At 40.3% G+C, this 23,655-nt stretch overlaps 1 protein-coding gene across 5 annotated transcripts in view; it reads left to right on the top strand.

Moving 5' to 3' along the window:
- Positions 1-23,655, top strand: part of ARHGAP26 (Rho GTPase activating protein 26) — a 483,828-nt gene that overhangs the window by 235,909 nt on the left and 224,264 nt on the right. For all 5 annotated transcript variants that reach the window (XR_003427757.1, XM_027081740.1, XM_027081743.1 and 2 more), the window contains exon 12: positions 11,235-11,271. Coding sequence is in view for 4 of the 5 variants with exons in the window: in XM_027081740.1 (XP_026937541.1) it covers positions 11,235-11,271 (37 nt within the window). In the remaining variant the exon portion in view is untranslated. The remainder of the gene's footprint in view (positions 1-11,234; positions 11,272-23,655) is intronic.

The following is a 23,655-nucleotide window of genomic DNA, read 5'->3' as shown; positions in this document are numbered from 1 at the left end:
CACACAGTCCTGGGCAAAGCTGTCAGTTCTCTCTGTCTGTGCTCTTGGTTTTTTTTTTGAATTTTATTTTATTTATTTTTTTATACAGCAGGTTCTTATTAGCTATCCACTCTATACATATTAGTATATATATGTCAATCCCAATCTCCCAGTTCATCACACCACCAACACCCCTGCAATTCCCACCTTGGTGTCCATACGTTTGTTCTCTACATCTGTGTCTCAATTTCTGCCCTGCAAACTGGTTAACCTGTACCATTTTTCTAGGTTCCACATATATGTGTTAATATTCGATATTTGTTTTTCTCTTTCTGACTTACTTCACTCTGTATGACAATCTCTAGATCCATCCACATCTCTACAAATGACCCAATTTCGTTACTTTTTATGGCTGAGTAATATTCCATCGTATGAATGCACCACTTCTTCTTTATCCATTCGTCTGTCGATGAGCATTTAGGTTGCTTCCATGACCTGGCTAGTGTAGATAGTGCTGCAGTGAACATTGGGGTGCATGTGTCTTTTTGAATTATGTTTTTCTCTGGGTATATGCCCAGTAGTGGGATTGCTGGGTCACATGGTAATTCTATTTTTAGTTTTTTAAGGAACCTCCATACTGTTCTCCATAGTGGCTGCATCAATTTACATTCCCAGCAACCGTGCAAGAGGGTTCCCTTTTCTCCACACCATCTCCAGCATTTGTTGTTTGTAGATTTTCTGATGATGCCCATTCTAACTGGTGTGAGGTGATACGTCATTGTAGTTTTGATTTGCATTTCTCTAATGATTAGTGATGTTGACCAGCTTTTCACGTGCTTCTTGACCATCTGTTTCTCTTCATTGGAGAAAAGTCTATTTAGGTCTTCTGCCCATTTTGGGATTGGGTTGTTTGTGTTTTTAATATTGAGCTGCATGAGCTGTGTATATATTTTGGAGATTAATTAATGGACAAAGTGTCCATTGATTTATTTGCAAATATTTTCTCCCATTCTGAGGGTTGTCTTTTCATCTTGTTTATGGTTTCCTTTGCTGTGCAAAAGCTTTTAAGTATCATTAGGTCCCATTTGCTTATTTTAGTTTTTGTTTCCTTTACTATAGGAGGTGGATCAAAAAAGATCTTCTGTGATTTATGTCAAAGATTGTTCTTCCTATGTTTTCCTCTAAAAGTTTTATAGTGTCCAGTCTTAAATTTAGGTCTCTAATCCATTTTGAGTTTATTTCTATGTATGGTGTTAGGGAGTGTTCTAATTTCATTCTTTTACATGTAGCTGTCCAGTTTACAGGTAGCTGTCCAGTTTTCCCAGCACCACTTATTGAAGGGACTGTCATTTCTCCATTGTATATCCTTGCCTCCTTTGGCATAGATTAGTTGACCCTAGGTGCGTGGGTTTATCTCTGGGCTTTCAATCCTGTTCCATTGATCTATATTTCTGTTTTTGTGCCAGTACCATATTGTCTTGATTACTGTAGCTTTGTAGTATAGTCTGAAGTCAGGGAGTCTGATTCCTCCAGCTTTTTTTTTTCATATGCTTCTTGGCCATCTGTTTGTCTTCGTTGGAGAAAAGTCTGTTTAGGTCTTCTGCCCATTTTTGGATTGGGTTGTTTGTTTTTTTAATATTGAGCTGCATGAGCTGTGAGCTCAAGATTGCTGTGGCTATTCGGGGTCTTTTGTGTCCCCATACACATTTTAAGATTTTATTTTCTAGTTCTGTAAAAAATGCCACTGGTAATTTGATAGGGATTGCATTGAATCTGTAGATTGCTTTGGGTTGTATAGTCATTTTCACATTATTGATTCTTCCAATCCAAGAACATGGTATATCTCTCCATCTGTTGGTATCATCTTTAATTTTTTTCATCAGTATCTTATAGTTTTCTGCACACAGGTCTTTTGTCTCCCTAGGTAGGTTTATTCCTAGGTATTTTATTCTTTTTGTTGCAGTGGTAAATGGGAGTGTTTCCTGACTTTCTCTTTCAGATTTTTCATCATTAGTGTATAGGAATGCAAGAGATTTCTGTGCATTAATTTTGTATCCTGCAACTTTACCAAATTCATTGATTAGCTCTAGTAGTTTTCTGTTGATATATTTAGGATTCTCTATGTATAGTATCATCATCTGCAAACAGTGACAGTTTTACTTCTTCTTTTCTGATTTGCATTCCTTTTATTTCTTTTTCTTCTCTGATTGCTGTGGCTAGGACTTCCAAAACTATGTTGAATAATAGTGGCAGGAGTGGACATCCTTGCCTTGTTCCTGATCTTAGAGGAAATGCTTTCAGTTTTTCACCATTGAGAATGATGTTTGCTGTGGGTTTGTCATATTTGGCCTTTATTATGTTGAGGTAGGTTCCCTCGATGCCCACTTTCTGGAGAGTTTTTACTCTAAATAGGTGTTGAATCTTGTCAAAAGCTTTTTCTGCATCTATTGAGATGATCATATGGTTTTTATCCTTCAATTTGTTAATAATGGTGTATAACATTGATTGATTTGTGTATATTGAAGAATCCTTGAATCCCTGGGATAAATCCCACTTGATCATGGTGTATGATCCTTTTAATATGTTGTTGAATTCTGTTTGCTAGTATTTTGTTGAGGGTTTTTGCATCTATATTCTTCAGTGATATTGGTCTATAATTTTCTTTTTTTGTAGTATCTTTGTCTCATTTTGGTGTCAGGGTGATGGTGGCCTCATAGAATGAGTTTGGGAATGTTCCTTCCTCTGTAATTTTTGGGAAGAGTTTGAGAAGGACAGGTGTTAACTCTTCTCTAAATGTTTGATAGAAGTCACCTGTGAAACCATCTGGTCCTGTACTTTTGTTTGTTGGAAGATTTTAAATCACAGTTTCAATTTCATTACTTGTGATTTGTTTGTTGATATTTTCTGTTTCTTCCTGGTTCAGTCTTGGAAGGTTATACCTTTCTAAGAATTTGTCCATTTCTTCCAGGTTGTCCATTTTATTGGCATAGAGTTGCTTGTAGTAGTGTTAGGATGCTCTCTATTTCTGTGATGTGTGTTGTAACTTCTCCTTTTTCATGTCTAATTTCATTGATTTGAGTCCTCTCCGTCTTTTTCTTGATGAGTCTGGCAGTTTATCGATTTTGCTTCTCTTCTCAAAGAACCGGCTTTTAGTTTTATTGATCCTTGCTATTGTTTTCGTTGTTTCTATTTCATTTATTTCTGCTCTGATCTTTATGATTTCTTTCCTTCTGCTAACTTTGGGTTTTGTTTTTTCTTCTTTCTCTAGTTCCTTTAGGTGTAAGGTTAGATTGTTTATTTGACATTTTTCTTGTTTCTTGAGGTAGGCTTGTATTGCTATAAACTTCCCTCTTAAACTGCTTTTGCTGCATCCCATAGGTTTTGGGTCATCATGTTTTCATTGTCATTTGTCTCTAGGTATTTTTGATTTCCTCTTTGATTTCTTCAGTGATCTCTTGGTTATTTAGTAGCTTATTGTTTAGCCTCCATGTGTTTGTGTTTCTTTACGTTTTTTTCCCTGTAATTGATTTCTGATCTCATAGTGTTGTGGTCAGAAAAGATGCTTGATATGACTTCAGTTCTCTTAAATTTAGTAAGGCTTGATTCTGATCTATGTTGTGATCTATCCTGGAGAATGTGCTGTGTGCACTTGAGAAGAAAGTGTAATCTGCTGTTTTCGGATGGAAAGTCCTATAAATATCAATTAAAGCTAGCTGGTCTATTGTGTCATTTAAAGCTTGTGTTTCCTTGTTAATTTTATGTTTGGATGATCTATCCATTGGTGTTAATGTGGTGTTAAAAAGTCCCCCACTATTATTGTGTTACTGTTGATTTCCTCTTTTATAGCTGTTAGCAGTTGCCTTATGTATTGAGGTGCTCCTATTTTGGGTGCATATATATTTATAATTGTTACATCTTCTTCTTGGATTCATCCCTTGATCATTATGTAGTGTCCTTCCTTGTCTCTTGTAACATTCTTTATTTTAAAGTCTATTTTATCTGATATGAGTATTGCTACTCCAGCTTTCTTTTGATTTCCATTTGCATGGAATATCTTTTTCTGTACCCTCACTTTCAGTCTCTATGTGTCCCTAGGTCTGAAGTGCTTCTCTTGTAGACAGCATATATATGGGTCTTGTTTTTGTCTCCATTCAGTGAGCCTGTGTCTTTTGGTTGGAGCATTTAATCCATTCACGTTTAAGGTAATTATCGATATGTCTGTTCCTATTACCATCTTCTTAATTGTTATGGGTTTGTTTTTGTAGGTCCTTTTCTTCTGCGGTGTTTCCCACTTAGAGAAGTTCCTTTAGCATTTGTTGTAGAGCTGTTTTGGTGGTGCTGAATTCTCTTAGCTTTTGCTTCTCTGTAAAGCTTTTGATTTCTCCGTCAAATCTGAATGAGATCCTTGCTGGGTAGAGTAATCTTGGTTGTAGGTTCTTCCCCTTCATCACTTTATATATGTCTTGCCACTCCCTTCTGGCTTGTAGAGCTTCTGTTGAGAAATCAGCTGTTAACCTTATGGGCGTTCCCTTATATGTTATTCGTCGTTTTTCCCTTGTTGCTTTCAATAATTTTTCTTTGTCTTTATTTTTTGTCAATTTGATTACTATGTGTCTCGGCATGTTTCTCCTTAGGTTTATCCTCCTGGGACTCTGCACTTCCTGGACTTGGGTGGCTATTTCCTTTCCCACGTTAGGGAAGTTTTCGACTATAATCTCCTCACATATTTTCTCGGGTCGTCTCTCTCTCTCTTCTCCTTCTGGGACCCCTATAATGCAAATGTTGTTGCATTTAATGTTGTCCCAGAGGTCTCTTAGGCTGTCTTCATTTCTTTTCATTCTGCTTTCTTTATTCTGTTCTGTGTCAGTGGATTCCACCATTCTGTCTTCCAGGTCACTTATCCATTCTTCTGCCTCAGGTATTCTGCTATTGATCTGTTCTAGTTTATTTTTCATTTCAGTTATTGTATAGTTCACTCTGTTTGTTCTTTAATTCTTCTAGGTGTTTGTTCTTTAATTCTTCTAGGTGTTTGTTAAACATTTCTTGCATCTTCTCAATCTTTGCCTCCTTTCTTTTTCCAAGGTCCTGGATCATCTTTACTACCATTATTCTGAATTCTTTTTCTGGAAGGTTGCCTGTCTCCACTTCATTTAGTTGTTTTTCCTGGGTTTTATCTTGTTCCTTCATCTGGTAGATCGTCCTCTGCCTTTTCATTTTGTCTGTTTTTCTGTGAATATGGTTTCTGTTCCACAGGCTGCAGGATTGTAGTTCTTACTTCTGCTGTCTGCCCTCTGTGTGCTCTTTGCTTGACGGATGTTTTTTGGGTGTCCCAAAGTGTCTCAAGCTGGTTGTGGTTTTCAGTTACTACTACTATACTTGTATTAATGGAAGTTTGTAGAATTACTGTTATGTTTAAATTGGGTGGAAATTCTGTTCTTACATATTGGTTGTGTTGTTACGATTTTAATTACTGCTTAGCTTCTTTTGAATTCTTTGTTGGTCACCAAGCTTTTTTTTTCCTTTGGAAAGTGCGACTGGGTGGGGAAGGTCTATGAAGTTGTGGTTCAATACAGATCTAGTCTAGAAGACTCTGCCACTTGTTGGCTTTGTACCCTTTGGAAAGTTATTTAGCCTACAAGATGGTGTGAAGCGGAGGCAGTGGTAGTACCCCATCAGCTGGAGTATGATATAAAATAATTCATGTAAATGCTGAGTATGATGCCTGGCACATAATCGGTGGTGGAAAAGTTATTGTGGTGAGTAGTTACTTTTATATTTAACTGCCATTTAAGAAAACATTGAGAACGCTTGCTAAAGTTGACTTTAGATTTTATGCTTTCCGTTAATCCTTTAATTAGTTTCATTTGGTTAAATTTCAATGCTAATGAGGCCAGTGTCACTGTATCCCTCAAACCACATACCCATCCTTAGCCGTTTATCCCGTAGGGGATAAGTATTGATGTGAAGAGAAGGAAAGAGGAGGATTTGGTGATGTCACGTATGGCACTCGGTAAGTGCTGGGTAAACAAAGCCATTCCCACTTAGTGCTCTTCCTATGCCAACATCTGGCCTGGTGATGGTGATGAAGGGTCATCTTTACAGAATGCTCTGTGGGCCACAGAATTTGTATTCTACTCTCTGTGTTAAATGTTTTCTATTTATTGTCTTATTTAATTTTCACAGTAACCCTAAGAGATAGGGAACATTACTGTCCCTATTTTACACTAGCAAAGACTGAGGTTTAGAATTGTGAAGTGATTGGACTGTATAGCCAGTAACTGGTAGATCTGGACTTTGAACCGAAGCAGCAGATAAGCACAAATCTGTTACCCCTGACAAACAGTTTAAAAGAGAAAGTCCTAGTGATGGTGGATCCATTGTGTCGCACAGAGCGGAGGGACAAAAATTATATCTGATGGTGTAGAACCAGCTTGGGCAGTGTTTTGGGGTGTGGGCACGTAGCTCTGTTTTGTGTGTTCCCACATGTGCACATCCAAGGAACAAGCCGGTGGGAGGGGTTTAGATGTTCCAGGCTACTTGGAAGAGACCTCTGGGAATGACAAAGCTTAGGTGTGAATTCAAGTGCAGTTGAAAAATGAGCAACAGATTTTAGTGAATTTGCCCATGAATCTATTTCTCCAACACTTTCATTTTGTGCTGATTTTGATCCAAAGCGTGATGTAGCCAAGTGCTAATGCAGCTGTGTGTCAGAGGGAAAAGTGAGATTGCTTTTTCTGCTTATTGCTCTATTTATGCCTTTAATTTATAAGTTTAAAAAAATTTCCTTTCTGTGCTTTCTTGGTAAGACCTGGATAATGGTAATAAAGGACACCCGTGGAAAAATTCTGGGAACCCAAATGACTCTGTATTCTCTCTTAATTCTCTAGGGACACGTAAATTGAATTGGCTCAGCAGTGAACAGAATTGATTGCAAAATCACGTCTTAGTGCAGAGGGAGCATATGAAAGCTTTCCTCACCCTCCTTTGATTTAATTAAATTGTACTCCCATCATAGCTTCTGGGTGAGGACTCATAGAATTGCAGTACCCTGTGATTTGTATCAAAGACCTGCTTTCCTGCCCTGATGTTTATCTTCAGAATCGAGCCCTGTGGTTCAAAGAATATGAAGTGTTACTTCTGTGTTAGGTGCCAGCTGGTCACGTGGGTTAGTGGTGAATGCTTCAGGCTGGAATCAAAGGCCATTCCCAGTTTCATTTTCTCTCCAACTCATGGCAGATTCTTTCTTCCAGTGACTCACCTTCCCTAGCTGCACAGACATCTCATCACCTTTAGCGTCGTCGTCGTCATCATCCTCCTCCTCCTCCTCATCATCATTATCATTATCATGTCTTATGTATCACGTGGTTAGTGGTTAAGAGCTTGGGCTTTGGAGACAGACTGTAGGCGTTTCTGTCTGTGTTCTGCCCAATTCCAGCTGCCTGACGTTGGACAAGTGACCTAACCTCTCTAATGCCTCAGTTTTCTCATCTATATGTCAGGAATAATTAGGTTGGTGTGAGGACTAAACAAGATAAATGCATATAGAGTGCTCAGAGTGGTGTCTGACACATAATGAGGCTTTTGTCACCATCGTTTGTATTAATCCGTTATTGCTGTTGTAATTATTTTATAATGAATCTCAGATGGACCCTGATAACATAGAGTAAACGTATGTAATTTGTATTCTCTGGAAACATGCACTTGAAAACAAGTGTTCATTGGTATGGATATTTCACAAATTCTCATGCACAGTGTTCAGCAGAAACTAGCGCATCTCTGAATGAAAGTACTATAGAAAGCCAGAGGGCTCAGAGACTTGCATGTGGCCAGGTCTTAGAGTCCTCTGGCTAAGCAGGATGGTTAGACTTTAGCTTAAGTTGGGTTGTTGAAACTGTGTATTAACTGATTTATTCTTCCTGGGAGCCATAATTCAGGAATTGTTGAGTGACTCATGTCCCCTTGAATTGATCCTGGAGACTTGAGTTCTGTCCTTTTAAGACAGAGGCTCTTGAGAGGCTTACTTTAAGGCATACAAACCTAAGATAACTCTACTAATCAATCCTAAGACAGAAGCTACTGCCAAAGAGACCTTTTATTTTAGGAAATTGCCCTTGTCTCTGAACCTCAGTCTGACATTAGTGGGCTGCTATGAGATCTAAAGAAGGTTTCCCCAGAACAGACAGAGCATTTCTAAATGGCAAATCGCATGCCCTCTGCTTCTGCCAGAATGGAAGGTATTTACAAACCATAGGCTGCTGGTATGGCTTGGTAGTTGTGTGCATTTGCCACTGCCTGGAAAAGTAAATGACAGTTGGAACATCCCTACAACGGCAAGATAGACTAGTACACCACCTTCCAGCTTTGTGTCCTTGGACAAACTATGTAGCCTCTCTGGGCCTCAGGTTCCATACCTGTACAATGGGAATAACACTAGTACCTAACCCACAGCGTTGTTAAAAAGATTTGATGGTGTCACGTATGGCACTTGGTAAGTGCTGGGTGAACAAAGCCATTGCCCCTTAGTGCTGTTCCCACGCCAGCATCTGGCCCGTGTGTGGTGAGGCTGCTCCCCCACCCCGGGCCTTCCTTGCTGGGCCATGTAGTCGTGCAGTCCTGGCAGGCATGGTTTGCTAGCTTCATTTCAGACTCATTCTCCTTGGCTCATTTACCCAAACCAGACAGAGATTAATGGCCTGGCCTCGGAGGATCGAGCGGCACACGTTCCTGGTGCCTTTGGCTCATTGATATCGCCTCTCTGATTTGAGGAATGCCTGGGTGTTCCGGGACTGGGCCTCCTGAGCCCCAGGAAACATGAAAAGAAAGTAGTTTGCTGCAAATTCACCTCCTAGTTAAGGAGGGCTGAAAGCCCTGTATTTTGTTGTTCCTTCTGGATTTTGCCATTTAGAAACAGGAGCAGGTTTCTCTGGGATAGGAAGTTTGAATTTAATGGGAGACATGAAGTGAGCAGGGATGGCTGGAAAAAATACTTGCCCAAATATTGTCTCTTCCCCTGTGTTTCCCTCACCTACCTGTCCAATTTTAGTGCATGCCATTGACCGTGAATGGCTGGTCCTCGCTATTACGAGGCTACTCACTTTGCTCTGCAGGATTGTGCCGCTGCCTCTCTCTTTGCCACATCCTCATCTCCTGCCCTTCTCTGTTGTGCACTAGTTGCCAAGCGCACTGGCCTTCCTCCCTCCAAAAGGCCATACCAGGACTTCCCTGGTGGCGCAGTGGTTGAGAGTCCGCCTGCCGATGCAGGGGACGCGGGTTCGTGCCCCGGTCCGGGAAGATCCCACATGCCGCGGAGCGGCTGGGCCCGTGAGCCATGGCCGCTGAGCCTGCGCGTCCGGAGCCTGTGCTCCGCAATGGGAGAGGGCGCAACAGTGAGAGGCCGGCATACCGCAATGAAAAATAAAAAGGCCATACCAGGCTCACAGTCTTTTGACTCCTTTTATGCATATAAACTGATGCCTTTTCATTCATCAGACAATAATGCTTGAAGTTCAGAAACCCCTTTATTCTCATCTTTCTGACCTTCAGTAAGTGTCCTGTGTGTCAGGAAATGAATAATGATCATAAAATGGAGTGGTTTGTTAAATTATCTGTTTGATAATTCAAAGACCTTCTTGGCTGACTCCTTCAGTTTATAGATGGGGCAGTAGAGACCTGCAGACGGTGAGAAACTTAACCCAGTGACACAAGGCAATCGGGGGGCTGTGTTGGAACTATTGCCCAGCTCTTGACCAGCATCTCACCCATATTTCCTAGCAGGTAAAAAGTCCCCTTAGGGTGTCATGGCTCTTTTTTCAGAGATGCTTGGCTCTGTTCCTCAAAGGGTTAAGTAAGTGGCTCTCAACCAACAGTGGCCATCACAATCATTTGGAATATCCTTTTTTATTTATTTTTTTAAGTTATGACCAGTTTCATGCTGTGCCTTTTCATACCTACAGAATCATAAGCACCAAAGAAAGATTTGGGCACTATGATTTTCTTTCTAAAGCAAAGGCTTTATTATCTTATTTAATAATGTCAGCATATCAGGGATTCGCAAACTATGGCCCACAGGCCAAATCCAGCTCACCACCTATTTTTGTATGGCCCATGAGCTCAACATGGTATTCACAGATGAACATTTGCAATTGACTTGATGATGAAAAACATTTTGAACTCTATTTAAGCTAAATGTTATCCTTCCTCTATAAAAAATTCTATTCTTCTGATTAGTCAATCTGTATTTCAAAAAATTGTACTCCTTGGAAAAGATACTCCAAGTGGTTGTACTGACCACTCTTGCCTGAGAACCAGTTCTTTAACCCCTGGATGAACCAAGCCAAGCATCTCTGAAAAGAGCCATGAAACCCTGATTTCCACCTGCTAGGAATATTATACCTATATCTCAAAAACTTACTATATTTTGAATTTTGTCAAGAAAAAATTGCGGAAATTTGTCTTCTCTCTTGTTTTACAAGTACCTGTATAATATCATTGATTTGACTTTTGCCTCCTGGCCTGCAAAGCCTAAAATATTTACCAACCTGTCCTTTACAAGAAAAAGCTTGCCAGCTCTTTCAGTGTGTCATTGTTTTTTATTGGGGTACATTCCCTTTTATGAATTCTGTAAATCATTAAAGCGTTTTCTATTGTAAAAGTAATATATTCTCCTTATAACATTCAAATTTATGGAAGTATATGAAGTAAAAAATGATTGGTCTCATTCCCCAGTGTTAGCACTTAAGAGTTTGTAATGTATCTCTGTCCAGACTTTGCCACGTACTAGCTGTGAGACCTTAGTTAACCTCTCTAAGCCTTTCAAATTCTCCATCTGTAAAACAGTGATAATAACCGTTCCTACCCAACAGAATTGTTGCATAGATAATTTGAGATAATTCATGTGAATTGCTTAGCACGTTGCCTGGTGTGCAGTTAATGCTTAATGATTTGTAACTAATTACATTTTTTTCTTCCTTTTTAGTTTATATACAAACATAAATTTGGGGTTTTATTAAAGGAGGAATATGATTTTTTTTTTTTTAACAATAAAGTTCCAGAGGTGGTTCTGATGTGCACACACTTAAGAGCTGAAGTAAATACTGGGATGTAGGTAATTATAGAAGGGATTTCTATTTGGGGGCCAGAATTGCCTTCCATTGGTCTAGCACAAACCAGGGAAAAGGAAGAGGTAGTGGTTTTCTTCAGCGAACCTGTAGGGTAGTATAAAATTCACACAAGTAAATGTTATTTCTGTTTTCCAGGTCTACAACTCGAACAAAGACAGCCAGAGCGAAGGGAGTAAGTATATTGCTTGGATACTTTTCTACAGGTGGGGGTGGGCCTGGGCCTGGAGAAGTTGCTATTCTGGGGAAGAACCACCAGGAGGTGCTGTGGGCATGTTGGGTCTCCCCATTCCTCCAGTGCAGCCGAGCTACTTCTGCTCCAGTTTACGGCGTCAGTGACTCCAGGACGGTCATTGAGCCCGACTGGCAAGGCCGTGATGACATCTTGCCCTGTATAACCCTTCACACTGTACAAAGAATTTTTATGTACATTATCTCAGTTAATCCTTTGTTGTCTTAAGAATGTAGCTCCAGTCACCACTTAAAAGTCACTTAATCCGATAACACCCAGCTCCCCCAGCGCCCTGTCCTGTGGGAAGCCAGAATTGACTTTGCCTCCCTCACAGTCTCGCTCCAAGCACTGGAGAGCCAGAACCATCTTAGTGATCGCTTAGTAACTAACTCTGTGTTCCTTGTTGCCACTTTGGGGAGCTAAGAGTGGAGACGAAGAACTCTGTAATAATATTCCTCTTTCCTGGGAGTGACTCTGGGCGGCCTGTGTAGAATATACAGCACATTTCCCCTGCTACTGGCTCGGAGCACTCTGGTTAATCATGATTTCCAAGGGCACCTGTAACCTTGTAAAGATGATGGGATTAAAATGAAACCGCTATTGCTAGAGTGTTTGGGCTGATTACCTCCTTGGTGCACAGGGGAAAAAACAAATTCCTGCCACGTTGCTACCAGAGTACAAAGGAAATTCTGTCCCCTTGCCTCAGATTTGCTTTGTAAGATCCACTTGGAAAAAAAATTCCAAGATAGCCCTACCGTGGATTCCAATAGTGTCAGTAAAACAGTACCTCTTCATGTGGACAAAAGGATGAGCTGTTTTTAGCGTGTGTGAAATCCATTATAGGACAGAGATTTTCTTTCTTTCATTCCTTCCAAAATACAGCTTCTACCAGAAGTTTTAAATAAAATATTAAGTAATTTGGAATGGTTGCTATTGGTAGGTTAAGAGGCCTTTGGGAGAGGAAAAAATGTTTCTTTTTTTCCCTTCAGGAATTGAACAAGGGGAAATTTTTTTCAAATAAATATTCAAGGAAGCAAGTCATTCCCCCCCACCCCCCCCACCCCCCCACCGCCCGTGTCAGGTGGGATTGTTTTAGAATATCTGAAATCAACTCTGGTTAACTTGGCCTAAAATAACAGTACAATAATAATAATAATAACGAAGGAATACAGAAGGCTTCAGTGTAACTCACAGTAAGGTAGGAAGACCTGAAGAACCAAGGCTTGAAAACAGACCAGTTCTGGAGACCCAGGGACCAATGAGAAAGGGTCTTCTGGATGATATTTGCAGGATGATAAAGCCCTTAATCTCTTTTTTAGTCCTTGCCTCACTCTTCTGAAGGTCCAGTTCCCAGGAAAGATAGCATCAAGGTGGTCTAGCTGTGGCCTACCCAGGGGAAGACAACACACCTTGATTGATGGTTTCAACAGTATTCATAAAATGGGAGCAGGGTGATTTACCAAAGGGAGATCGGGGAAGCCACCGCGACAAGAGAGTATAGATGCCAAGCAGGGTGAAATAACAGATGCCCACACCATGCCCTAACCTGGGAGACACTTCTGCCATGAAGGACCCAGGAACTGTGGGGGACGAGATGCATATGAATGGAGAACCAGCCCCCCCCTTCATCCCACACCAGAAGTTTGCCTGTAACTTTTGACTTTACGAACCTACTTCTCTCTCCTTGAGATAAGTGCCACTAGACTTGAAAGACGACCATGACTCTGCTGGCGGCCATAGCAGCTGGTTGTACTGTTTTGTAAGGCCTTTGGGGCATATGTGTCGGAAGCCTTTAAACTGTAAATATCCTTTGACCCAGCGATTTGTCCTAAAGGATAGGCTGGAGTGCAAAGATGTTTCTGTAAAAAAGTTCACTGGAGCATCGGTAATAATAGTGAAGAATTGGAGACCATGTAAATGTTCAGTAGGAAGTCCATTAAAAATATCATAAAGTACTATGTAGCCTTCAAAAAGAACAAGAGAGATCTTGGTATATTTGCAGAAATGGTATCCACAGTATACTGTTCATTGAGTTTTAAAAAATTCAGGTTGTAGAACCATGCATTTATTAAAATAAATTAGTTGACTCATCTAGATACATTGATAGAAAAAAAGTCTGGAAATACATTTATCATTAAACTCTTACTCAGGATAGAGGGCAGATTATTGCGAGACACTGACCTTCTACTTTAAATATTCTGTGTACTTTGCATTGTCGACAAAGAGTATGTGTTTTACAATAATGGCGATTAATAGGTAGCATTTATTGACTGCTTACTGTGTTTCAGCGTGTTTTATCCACATTAGCTCATTTAAAGCTCACAGCACTGACTGAGGTAGGTGCTTTTGACCTACTTTGTAGATTAGGAAATTGAGGTTGGTGAACTCAGGAGATATGATTTAATCTGAGTTCTGTCTGATTCTAACATCTTTGCTGTCAACCATAAAAATATTCTACCTCCCTAGGAAAAGAACGATACAGAAAGTTCTATCTTGGGAAACACAGACACTTGCATCATTTTGCTTCCGGCATCCCGTTATCCACAGGGTGCAGAGAGTTGGCTGCCTCGAGTCTCTGATGATTCTTCAATGGCTTATTACACTTTCATTTAGGAAGTGGGAAAGAAAAATGTGTTAAACATATTGCCCACTTTTCCAGGAGTACTTTTGATAGAAACAGCTTTTCTAGGGTATTGCTATTCTTTTTTTTTTTTTTTTTTTAATAAATTTATTTATCTTTGGCTGTGTTGGGTCTTTGTTGCTGCTCGTGGGCTTTCTTTAGTTTCGGCAAGCTGGGGCTACTCTTCATTGCAGTGCATGGGCTTCTCATTGCGGTGGCTTCTCTGTTGCGGAGCACGGGCTCTAGGCGCACGGGCTTCAGCAGTTGTGGCACACGGGCTTAGTTGCTCCGCAGCATGTGGGATCTTCCTGGACCAGGGCTCGAACCCATGTCCCCTGCATTGGCAGGTGGATTCTTCAACCACTGTGCCACCAGGGAAGTCCCGGGTATTACAATTCTAAAAGATGTTCTGTTCACTGATTTCCAAGCTGGCAAAAACAGAGGACTGTTCTGGGCTGGTGCTTCCTCCTGTCCTTTGGCAGTAGGAACCCCTCTTCACATCACACAAGCCTTAACTTTGCTTCCCCTCCCCTCCAGAGCGCTTGTCCCTTTCGTATTCCTCATGGCAGTGATTTGCAGTTTCACTGCGCTCATCGCCACAGGTGGCGCTATTGCCCAGGGTCTGATTGTTCTGCAACTCTGTTTATATGACAGTCAAAACTTTTTTAAAGGTAAGAAGTCAATCTGATAGGAATTTAAGAGCGGGACATCGCACTTTTCACCTTTAATAGCCATTTACAAATGTCTAGCATTTTCCTTTCTAGAAAATATTTTGGTGGGAATTTCAATGCCAACATTTTATCACAGAACCACAATGTTTTCAAGAGACAGGTAGCAAAAGGGAATTCCGTTGGGGACACTTCTGAATTTGTTGCTTTTCTCTTGAAGTTTCTCTCAGGCCGTACAGTGCCTGTGGGGTATAAGACAGGGCCATAAATAATGTCTGGCAGCTGCTGGTATTTTCCAAGTGGCCCAGTTGCCAGGAGAGGATGGCAGCAGATAAATACATGCACATTTCTTTGCAGAGCCTTTTTCACCTCCTCTTTCTTCTCTGTTTGGATCTCAGGTACAGTGAGTGAAATAATCATAGTCCCCAGGTTGTGGCACATGATCATCACAGGCCCCTCCCTTTCGCCCTTCATTCATTCATTTATTCATTCACTCACTCCCTTTTAGTTCTTTTCCCACCTCCTATTCCTGTCCTCCCCTTCACCGTTCTAATGTGTACCTTTCAAGTGTATTCTTGGACAATGAGTATCTTTTATCTCCCTGTGTTTTTTTTTTTTTTTTTTTTGCGGTACGCAGGTTGTGGCCTCTCCCGTTGCGGAGCACAGGCTCCAGACATGCAGGCTCAGCGGCCATGGCTCACGGGCCTAGCTGCTCTGCGGCATGTGGGATCTTCCCGGACCGGGGCACGAACCCGTGTCCCCTGCATCAGCAGGCGGACTCTCAACCACTGCGCCACCAGGGAAGCCCAATTGTAGATATTTTAAATATATCTTCTCATTTTGCTATCTGACAATTAATATTATGTGTGATATCCTTCCTTGAGTATAAAGTCTTACTTTTTATATATTCAAAAAAATTTTTGCCTCCTGGTTTACAATTTTCAAGTTGTGTTTTGAAAAAGGCCTTTCTGACCCATGTCACAAAGATATGCACCTACATTTTCTTTTATTGGCTTCATGATTTTGTCTTTCACACTTTGGTTTCTAATCCAACTGATACCATTGTATATGGTGTTTCATGAAGATTCAGTTTTGTTTTTATCCACATGAAAAGCCAGTTTTCCCAACAACATCTACCAAGCTATCCATTCTCACCCTCTTTGACTTGTGATACCAGCTTTATTGTGTTAAGTTTGCACATCTGAGCTCTGTCTCTGAGCTCTTTATTTCCTTGGTCTGTCTGTTCTTGTGCTAATACCTCTCCAGTTGTAATATGATGACTTTGAGGCAGATCTTAATATCTAGTAGTTTAAGTCTCCTCTCTTTACTCTCCTTTTTAAGGGTTGACATAGCTGACTGTGGACCTTTATCCTTTTATATAAATTCTAGCTTAAGTTTGATAAGTTCCTCAAAAATTAAAAATTTTCATTTTGGATTGCATTGAAGTGTACAGGTTAATTTGTGGAAAAATGACACTTTAAAAAATATTAGTAATGGTTTAATCATTGAATGTTGTTTCTCACAGTATGCTTTACAAGTGACAAATATTTTTTAAAATGAAAAAAAATTTATTGAAGTATAGTTGATTTACAGTATTGTGTTAGTTTCAGGTTTACAGCAAATTGATTCAGTTATACATATATATTCTTTTTCAGATTCTTTTCCATTATAGGTTATTACTAGATACAGGATATAGTAGTTCCCTGTGCTGTATATTAAATCCTTGTTGCTTATCTATTTTACATATAGAAGTATCTGTTAATCACACTCCTAATTTATCCCTCCCCCACCTTTCCCCTTTGGTGACCATAATTTTGTTTTCTGTGTCTGTTTCTGTTTTGTAAAAAAATTCATTTGTATTATTTTTTAGATTCCACATATAAGTGATATAATATTTGTCTTTGTCTGATTTACTTCACTTAGTATGAGTCTGATAGTCTCTAGGTCCTTTCATGTTGCTGCAAGTGACTATTTTTTATGGCTGAGTAATATTCCATTGTGTATATATACTCCTTCTTTATCCATTCATCTGTCAGTTGACATTCAGGTTGCTTCCGTGTCTTGGCTATTGTAAATAGTGCTGCTATGAACATTGGGGTGCATGTATCTTTTTGAATTAGAGTTTTTGTCTTTTCCAGATATATGCCCAGGAGTGACATTCCTGGATCATACGGTAGCTCTATTTTTAGTTTTTTAAGGAGGCTCCATATTGTTCTCCATAGTGGCTACACCAATTTACATTCCCACCAGTAGTGTAGGAGGGTTCCCTTTTCTCCACACTCTCTCCAGCATTTATTTTTTGTAGACTTTTTGATGATGGTCATTCTGACTGGTGTGAGGTGATACGTCATTGTAGTTTTGATTTGTATTTTCTCTAATAATTAATGGTGTGGAGCATCTTTTCATATGCCTGTTGGCTGTCTTTTTTAAATTTTTTATTATTTATTTATTTATTTTATTTTATTTTATTTTTTACTTATTTTTTTTGCGGTACTCGGGGCTCTCACTGTTGTGGCCTCTCCCATTGCGGAGCACAGGCCCCGGACGCACAGGCTCAGCGGCCATGGCTCACGGGCCCAGCTGCTCCGCGGCATGTGGGATCTTCCCAGACCGGGGCACGAACCCACCTCCCCTGCATTGGGGGGCGGACTCTCAACCACTGCGCCACCAGGGAAGCCCTATTTTTATGTTTTATTTTTGGCTGCGTTGGGCCTTCGTTGCTGCACACGGGGACTACTCTTTGTTGCGGTGCACAGGCTTCTCATTGTGGTGGCTTCTCTTGTTGCGGAGCACGGTCTCTAGGCGCACAGGCTTCAGTAGTTGCAGCTCGCGGGCTCTAGAGCACAGGCTCAGTAGTTGTGGCGCACGGGCTTAGTTGCTTCGTGGCATATGGGATCTTCCCGGACCAGGGATCAAACCTGTGTCCCCTGCATTGGCAGGCAGATTCTTAACTGCTGCGCCACCAGAGAAGTCCCTATCTGTATGTCTTATTTGGAGAAATGTCTATTTAGAAATGTTCTAACTTCATTGGTTTACATACAGCTGGGAAAATTGACACTTTTATAATACTAAGTCACCTCCTTCAAGAGCTTTGAATGTCTTTCCATTTATTCAGACCTTTACTTTTCTGCCTAGAAGTCTTCTGTTTTCTTGGTTAGGTTAATCCCTACATACTAAATTCAAAAACCAATCTGCTATTTTTGGCAGTCGTATGAGCTGCTCAACCGTGGATCCGGCTGCCATCAGGACCCTTACCTTGCTTTGTTCCTGGAATGTCAGGAATATACATCAGTGACACTGAGTTTTCTCTAGTTGGTCAAATTCTTGCCCAGTAGTGGAGGGAAGGGAAAAGATGGGAGTAAGAATAGACAGAGAAGAAGAAAGTCTGGTTTGTTGCTTCCTAAGCTTCTTTACTGAGAAGGTGATCACACCAGTGTCAATCATTCTAAACGGCAAATGACTGTCGTTGATTTTCCCCTTTATTATTACAAAGAACAGGACTCTTCCCTGGGCAGGGACCCCTCCTCTTCCCATCTTACCCTTTGCCACCTTAATGTGTATCTCCTGAGTCTACATGTCCTGTTTTCTTGCTTTACGTTGGCTGCAGTTGTGAGATTTACTCCCCAAAGGCTCTATGAGAATTGGTTCATTCTCCTTTGAAATGAGCCCAGGTCAGAAGCAGAAGGGGGAGCTAGGAAGGGACCTATTCTCAGCCCCGCTGCTGTGGTCCTGTAGTCCCACCTGAGAGACAGTTGGGAAGCTGAGAACTTGTCAGAGAGGGTACACAGTCCGGTGCATGAGAGCAAGGGAAAGGCAGGCTTTTCTAGTGTGAGTTCGTCTTCACCAAGTGTGAAGTTTTAAATAATAAATGTCACCGCCAGCTTAGCTCTGAAAAGATTAGCTTGTTTACAGAAATGCTGCTCTTCCGCTGCTTTGCCAGCTGTTTGGAGACTGACAGACTGAGACAGAGAGGGATGTCTCCTAATCTTGGCTTCTAGTGCCACTTCCCTTACTGTGAGTATTAACTCGAATTCCATGGGTCAGTCGGGTCATTTAAAAGGAATATGCCCGAGTTGCCCTAGGTGTGCCTTGTCACACACTGTTGGCCCCAGCGGGCTTTTCAGAAGAATAGTGCAGCCATTTTCTCTGCTTCCCACTCTTGTTGAACATGTTCTTTGCATCGACCTGAACCTCTCACTAGACTTAACTGTAGGAGTCCAGGCTTCATTCAACTAATACCTCTTGGAATTCTTAAGGGCCATGGCCCTGGGTGACATGAGTACTGAGGGGTGAGGACACCAACCAGCTTTACAGTTGCCTCTACCTTTAAGGAGTATATGGTCTGTTGATGAGGTTAAGACCCCTGGGAGATGATAGACCGATGGCCCATCACACGTGTGTGTGTGTGTAGTACCTGTGCTCTCTGCAGATGCACTCATGTGCAGACAGGTGCCCACAGCCAACTGGAATGGGCTTCAGTCTAGGCTAGAAAGGCTTGAAAAGTGCCCTCCCTTCTCTCCAGAAGAAGGAAATATAATTCTTCCTCTTTGCTTCCCAGTCTTAATTCCTTCATTCCTTCCAGTTTGTTTTTTATTTATTTTTTTATACAGCAGGTTCTTATTAGTTATCCATTTTGTACATATTTATTTTATTTTTAGCTACGTTGGGTCTTCGTTGCTGCGCTTGGTTTTTCTCTAGCTGTGGTGAGTAGGGGCCACTCTTCGTTGGGGTGCACGCGCTTCTCATTGCGGTGGCTTCTCTTGTTGCAAAGCACAGGATCTAGGTGCACAGGCTTCAGTAGTCGTGGCTCGCAGGCTCTAGAGCACAGGCTCAGTAGTTGTGGCACACGAGCTTAGTTGCTCCGCGGCATGTGTGATCTTCCCGGACCAGGGCTCGAACCTGTGTCCCCTGCATTGGCAAGCGGATTCTTAACCACAGTGCCACCAGGTAAGCCCAGTATATTTTCTTAATATAATCACTCCTATGCAATTTTAAATAGCTGAGATTATTTTTTATGGGTTTCTTTTTAATTTAATTTAATTTATTTTTTATACAGCATGTTCTCAGTCATCCATTTTATATACATCAGTGTGCACATGTCAATCCCAATCTCCCAATTCATCACACCACCACCACGCCACGCCACTTTCTCCCCTTGGTGTCGGTACGTTTGTTCTCTACATCTGTGTCTCAATTTCTGCCCTGCAAACCGGTTCATCTGTACCATTTTTCTAGGTTCCACATATATGCGTTAATATACGATATTTGTTTTTCTCTTTCTGACTTACTTCACACTGTATGACAGTCTCTAGATCCATCCACGTCTCTACAAGTGACCCAATTTCGTTACTTTGTATGGCTGATTAATATTCCATTGTATATAAGTACCACATCTTCTTTATCCATTCATCTGTCGATGGGCATTTAGGTGGCTTCCATGACCTGGCTGTTGTAAATAGTGCTGCAGTGAACTTTGGGGTGCATGTGTCTTTTTGAATTATGGTTTTCTCTGGGTATATGCCCAGTAGTGGAATTGCTGGGTCATATGGTAACTCTATTTTTAGTTTTTTAAGGAACCTCCATACTGTTCTCCATAGTAGCTGTATCAATTTACATTCCCACCAAGAGTGCAAGAGGATTCTTTTTTCTCCACATCCTCTCCAGCATTTGTCGTTTGTAGATTTTCTGATGATGCCCATTCTAAATGGTGTGAGGTGATACCTCATTGTAGTTTTGATTTGCATTTCTCTAATAATTAATGATGTTGACCAGCTTTTCATGTGCTTCTTGGCCATTTGTTTGTCTTCTTTGGAGAAACGTCTGTTTAAGCCTTCTGCCCATTTTTTGATTGGGTTGATTGCTTTTTTAATATTGAGCTGCATGAGCTATGTATGTACTTTGGAGATTAATTCTTTGTTGATTTGTCTGCAAATATTTTCTCCCATTCTGAGGGTTGTCTTTTCGTCTTGTTTGTAGTTTCCTTTGCTTTGAAAAAGGTTTTAAGATTCACTAGGTCCCCTTTGTTTATTTTTGTTTTTATTTCCATTACTCTAGGAGGTGGATCAAAAAAGATCTTGCTGTGATTTATGTCAAAGATTGTTCTTCCTATATTTTCCTCTAAGAGTTTTATAGTGTCCAGTCTTAAATTTAGGTCTCTAATCCACTTTGAGTTTATTTTTGTGTATGGTGTTAGGGACAGTTCTAATTTCATTCTTTTACATGTAGCTGTCCAGTTTTCCCAGCACCACTTATTGAAGAGCCTGTCTTTTCTCCATTGTATGTCCTTGCCTCCTTTGTCATAGATTAGTTGACCGCAGGTGCATGGGTTTATCTCTGGGCTTTCAATCCTGTTCCATTGATCTATTTTTCTGTTTTTGTGCCAGTACCATATTGTCTTGATTACTGTAGCTTTGTAGTATAGTCTGAAGTCAGGGAGTCTGATTCCTCCAGCTCTGTTTTTTTCCCTCAAGACGGCTTTGGCTATTCTGGGTCTTTTGTGTCTCCATACACATTTTAAGATTTTTTATTCTAGTTCTGTAAAAAATGCCATTAGTATTTGATAGGGATTGCATTGAATCTGTAGATTGCTTTGGGTAGTATAGTCATTTTCACAATATTGATTCCTCCAATCCAAGAACATGGTACATCTGTTGGTTACATCTTTAATTTCTTTCAGCAGTGCCTTATAGTTTTCTGCATACAGGTCTTTTGTCTCTGTACATAGGTTTATTCCTAGGTATTTATTCTTTTTGTTGCAGTGGTAAATGGGAGTGTTTCCTTAATTTCTCTTTCAGATTTTTCATCATTAGCGTATAGGAATGCAAGAGATTTCTGTGCATTAATTTTGTATCCTGCAACTTTACCAAATTCATTGATTAGCTCTAGTAGTTTTCTGGTAGCATCTTTAGGATTCTCTATGTATAGTATCATGTCATCTGCAAACAGTGACAGTTTTACTTCTTCTTTTCCGATTTGTATTCCTTTTATTTCTTTTTCTTCTCTGTTTGCCATGGCTAAGACTTCCAAAACTATGTTGAATAATAGTGGCAAGAGTGGACATCCTTGTCTTGTTCCTGATCTTAGAGGAAATGCTTTCAGTTTTTCACCATTGAGAATGATATTTGCTGTGGGTTTATTATGTTGAGGTAGGTTCCCTCTATGCCCACTTTCTGGAGAGTTATTATCATAAATGGGTGTTGAATTTTGTCAAAAGCTTTTTCTGCATCTATTGAGATGATCATATGGTTTTTCTTCTTCAGTTTGTTAATATGGTGTATCACATTGATTGATTTGCATATATTGAAGAATCCTTGCATCTCTGGGATAAATCCTACTTGATCATGGTGTATCATGCTTTTAATGTGTTGTTGGATTCTGTTGGCTAGTATTTTGTTGAGAATTTTTGCATCTATATTCATCAGTGATATTGGTCTGTAATTTTCTTTTTTTGTGATATCTTTGTCTGGTTTTGGTATCAGGGTGATGGTGGCCCCATAGAATGAGTTTGAGAGTGTTCCTTCCTCCACAATTTTTTAGAAGAATTTAAGAGGGATGGGTGTTAGCTCTTCTCTAAATGTTTGATAGAATTCACCTGTGAAGCCATCTGGTCCTGGACTTTTGTTTGTTGGAAGATTTTTAATCACAGTTTCAATTTCATTACTTGTGATTGGTCTGTTCATATTTTCTGTTTCTTCCTGGTTCAGTCTTGGAAGGTTATACCTTTCTAAGAATTTGTCCATTTCTTCCAGGTTGTCCTTTTTTTTTTTTTTTTTTGTGGTACGCGGGCCTCTCACTGCTGTAGCCTCTCCCGTTGCGGAGCGCAGGCTCACGGGCCATGGCTCACGGGCCTAGCCGCTCTGTGGCATGTGGGATCTTCCTAGACCACGGCACGAACCCGTGTCCCCTGCATCGGCAGGCTGACTCTCAACCACTGTGCCACCACGGAAGCCCTAGGTTGTCCATTTTATTGGCATAGAGTTCCTTGTAGTAGTGTTAGGATGCTTTTTATTTCTGCGGTGTTGTAACTTCTCCTTTTTCATTTCTAATTTTATTTATTTGAGTCCTCTCCCTCTCTTTCTTGATGAGTCTGGCTAATGGTTAATCAATTTTGTTTATCTTCTCAAAGAACGAGCTTTTAGTTTTATTGATCCTTGCTATTGTTTTCTTTCATTTATTTCTGCTCTGATCTTTATGATTTCTTTCCTTCTGCTAACTTTGGGTTTTGTTCATTCTTCTTCCTCTAGTCCCTTTAGGTGTAAGGTTAGATTGTTTATTTGAGATTTTTCTTGTTTCTTGAGATAGGCTTGTATTGCTATAAACTTCTCTCTTGGAACTGCTTTTCCTGCATCCCATAGGTTTTGGATCATCGTGTTTTCATTGTCATTTGTCTCTAGGTATTTTTTGATTTCCTCTTTGATTTCTTCAGTGATCTCTTGGTTATTTAGTAATGTATTGTTTAGCCTCCATTTGTTTCTATTTCTTACAGATATTTTTCCTGTAATTGATATCTGCTCTTAACAGTGTTGCAGTCTGAAAAGATACTTGATATGATTTGAATTTTCTTATATTTACCAAGGCTTGATTTGTGACACAAGCCATCATCTATCCTGGAGAATGTTCCATGAGCACTTGAGAAGAAGGTGTATTCTGTTGTTTTTGGATGGAATGTCCTGTAAATATCAATTAAGTCCATCTTGTTTAATGTATCAGTTAAACCTTGTGTTTCCTTATTTATTTTCATTTTGGCTGATCTGTCTACTGGTGTAAGTGAGATGTTAAAGTCCCCCACTATTATTGTGTTACTGTCGATTTCCTTTTTTATAGCTGTTAGCAGTTGTCTTATGTATTGAGGTGCTCCTATGTTGGGTGCATATATATTTACAATTGTTGTATCTTCCTCTTGGATTGATCCCTTGATTATTATGTAGTGTCCTTCCTTGTCTGTTGTAACATTCTTTATTTTAAAGTCTATTTTATCTGATATGAGTATTGCTACTCCAGCTTTCTTTTGACTTCCATTTGCATGGAATATCTTTTTCC

The sequence above is a fragment of the Aethalodelphis obliquidens genome, unplaced genomic scaffold (assembly GCF_003676395.1).
Source record: "Aethalodelphis obliquidens isolate GAN/ISIS:26980383/991018 unplaced genomic scaffold, ASM367639v1 scaffold45, whole genome shotgun sequence".
Lineage (NCBI taxonomy): Eukaryota > Metazoa > Chordata > Mammalia > Artiodactyla > Delphinidae > Aethalodelphis > Aethalodelphis obliquidens.
This window is presented reverse-complemented; position numbering and strand designations above follow the sequence as displayed.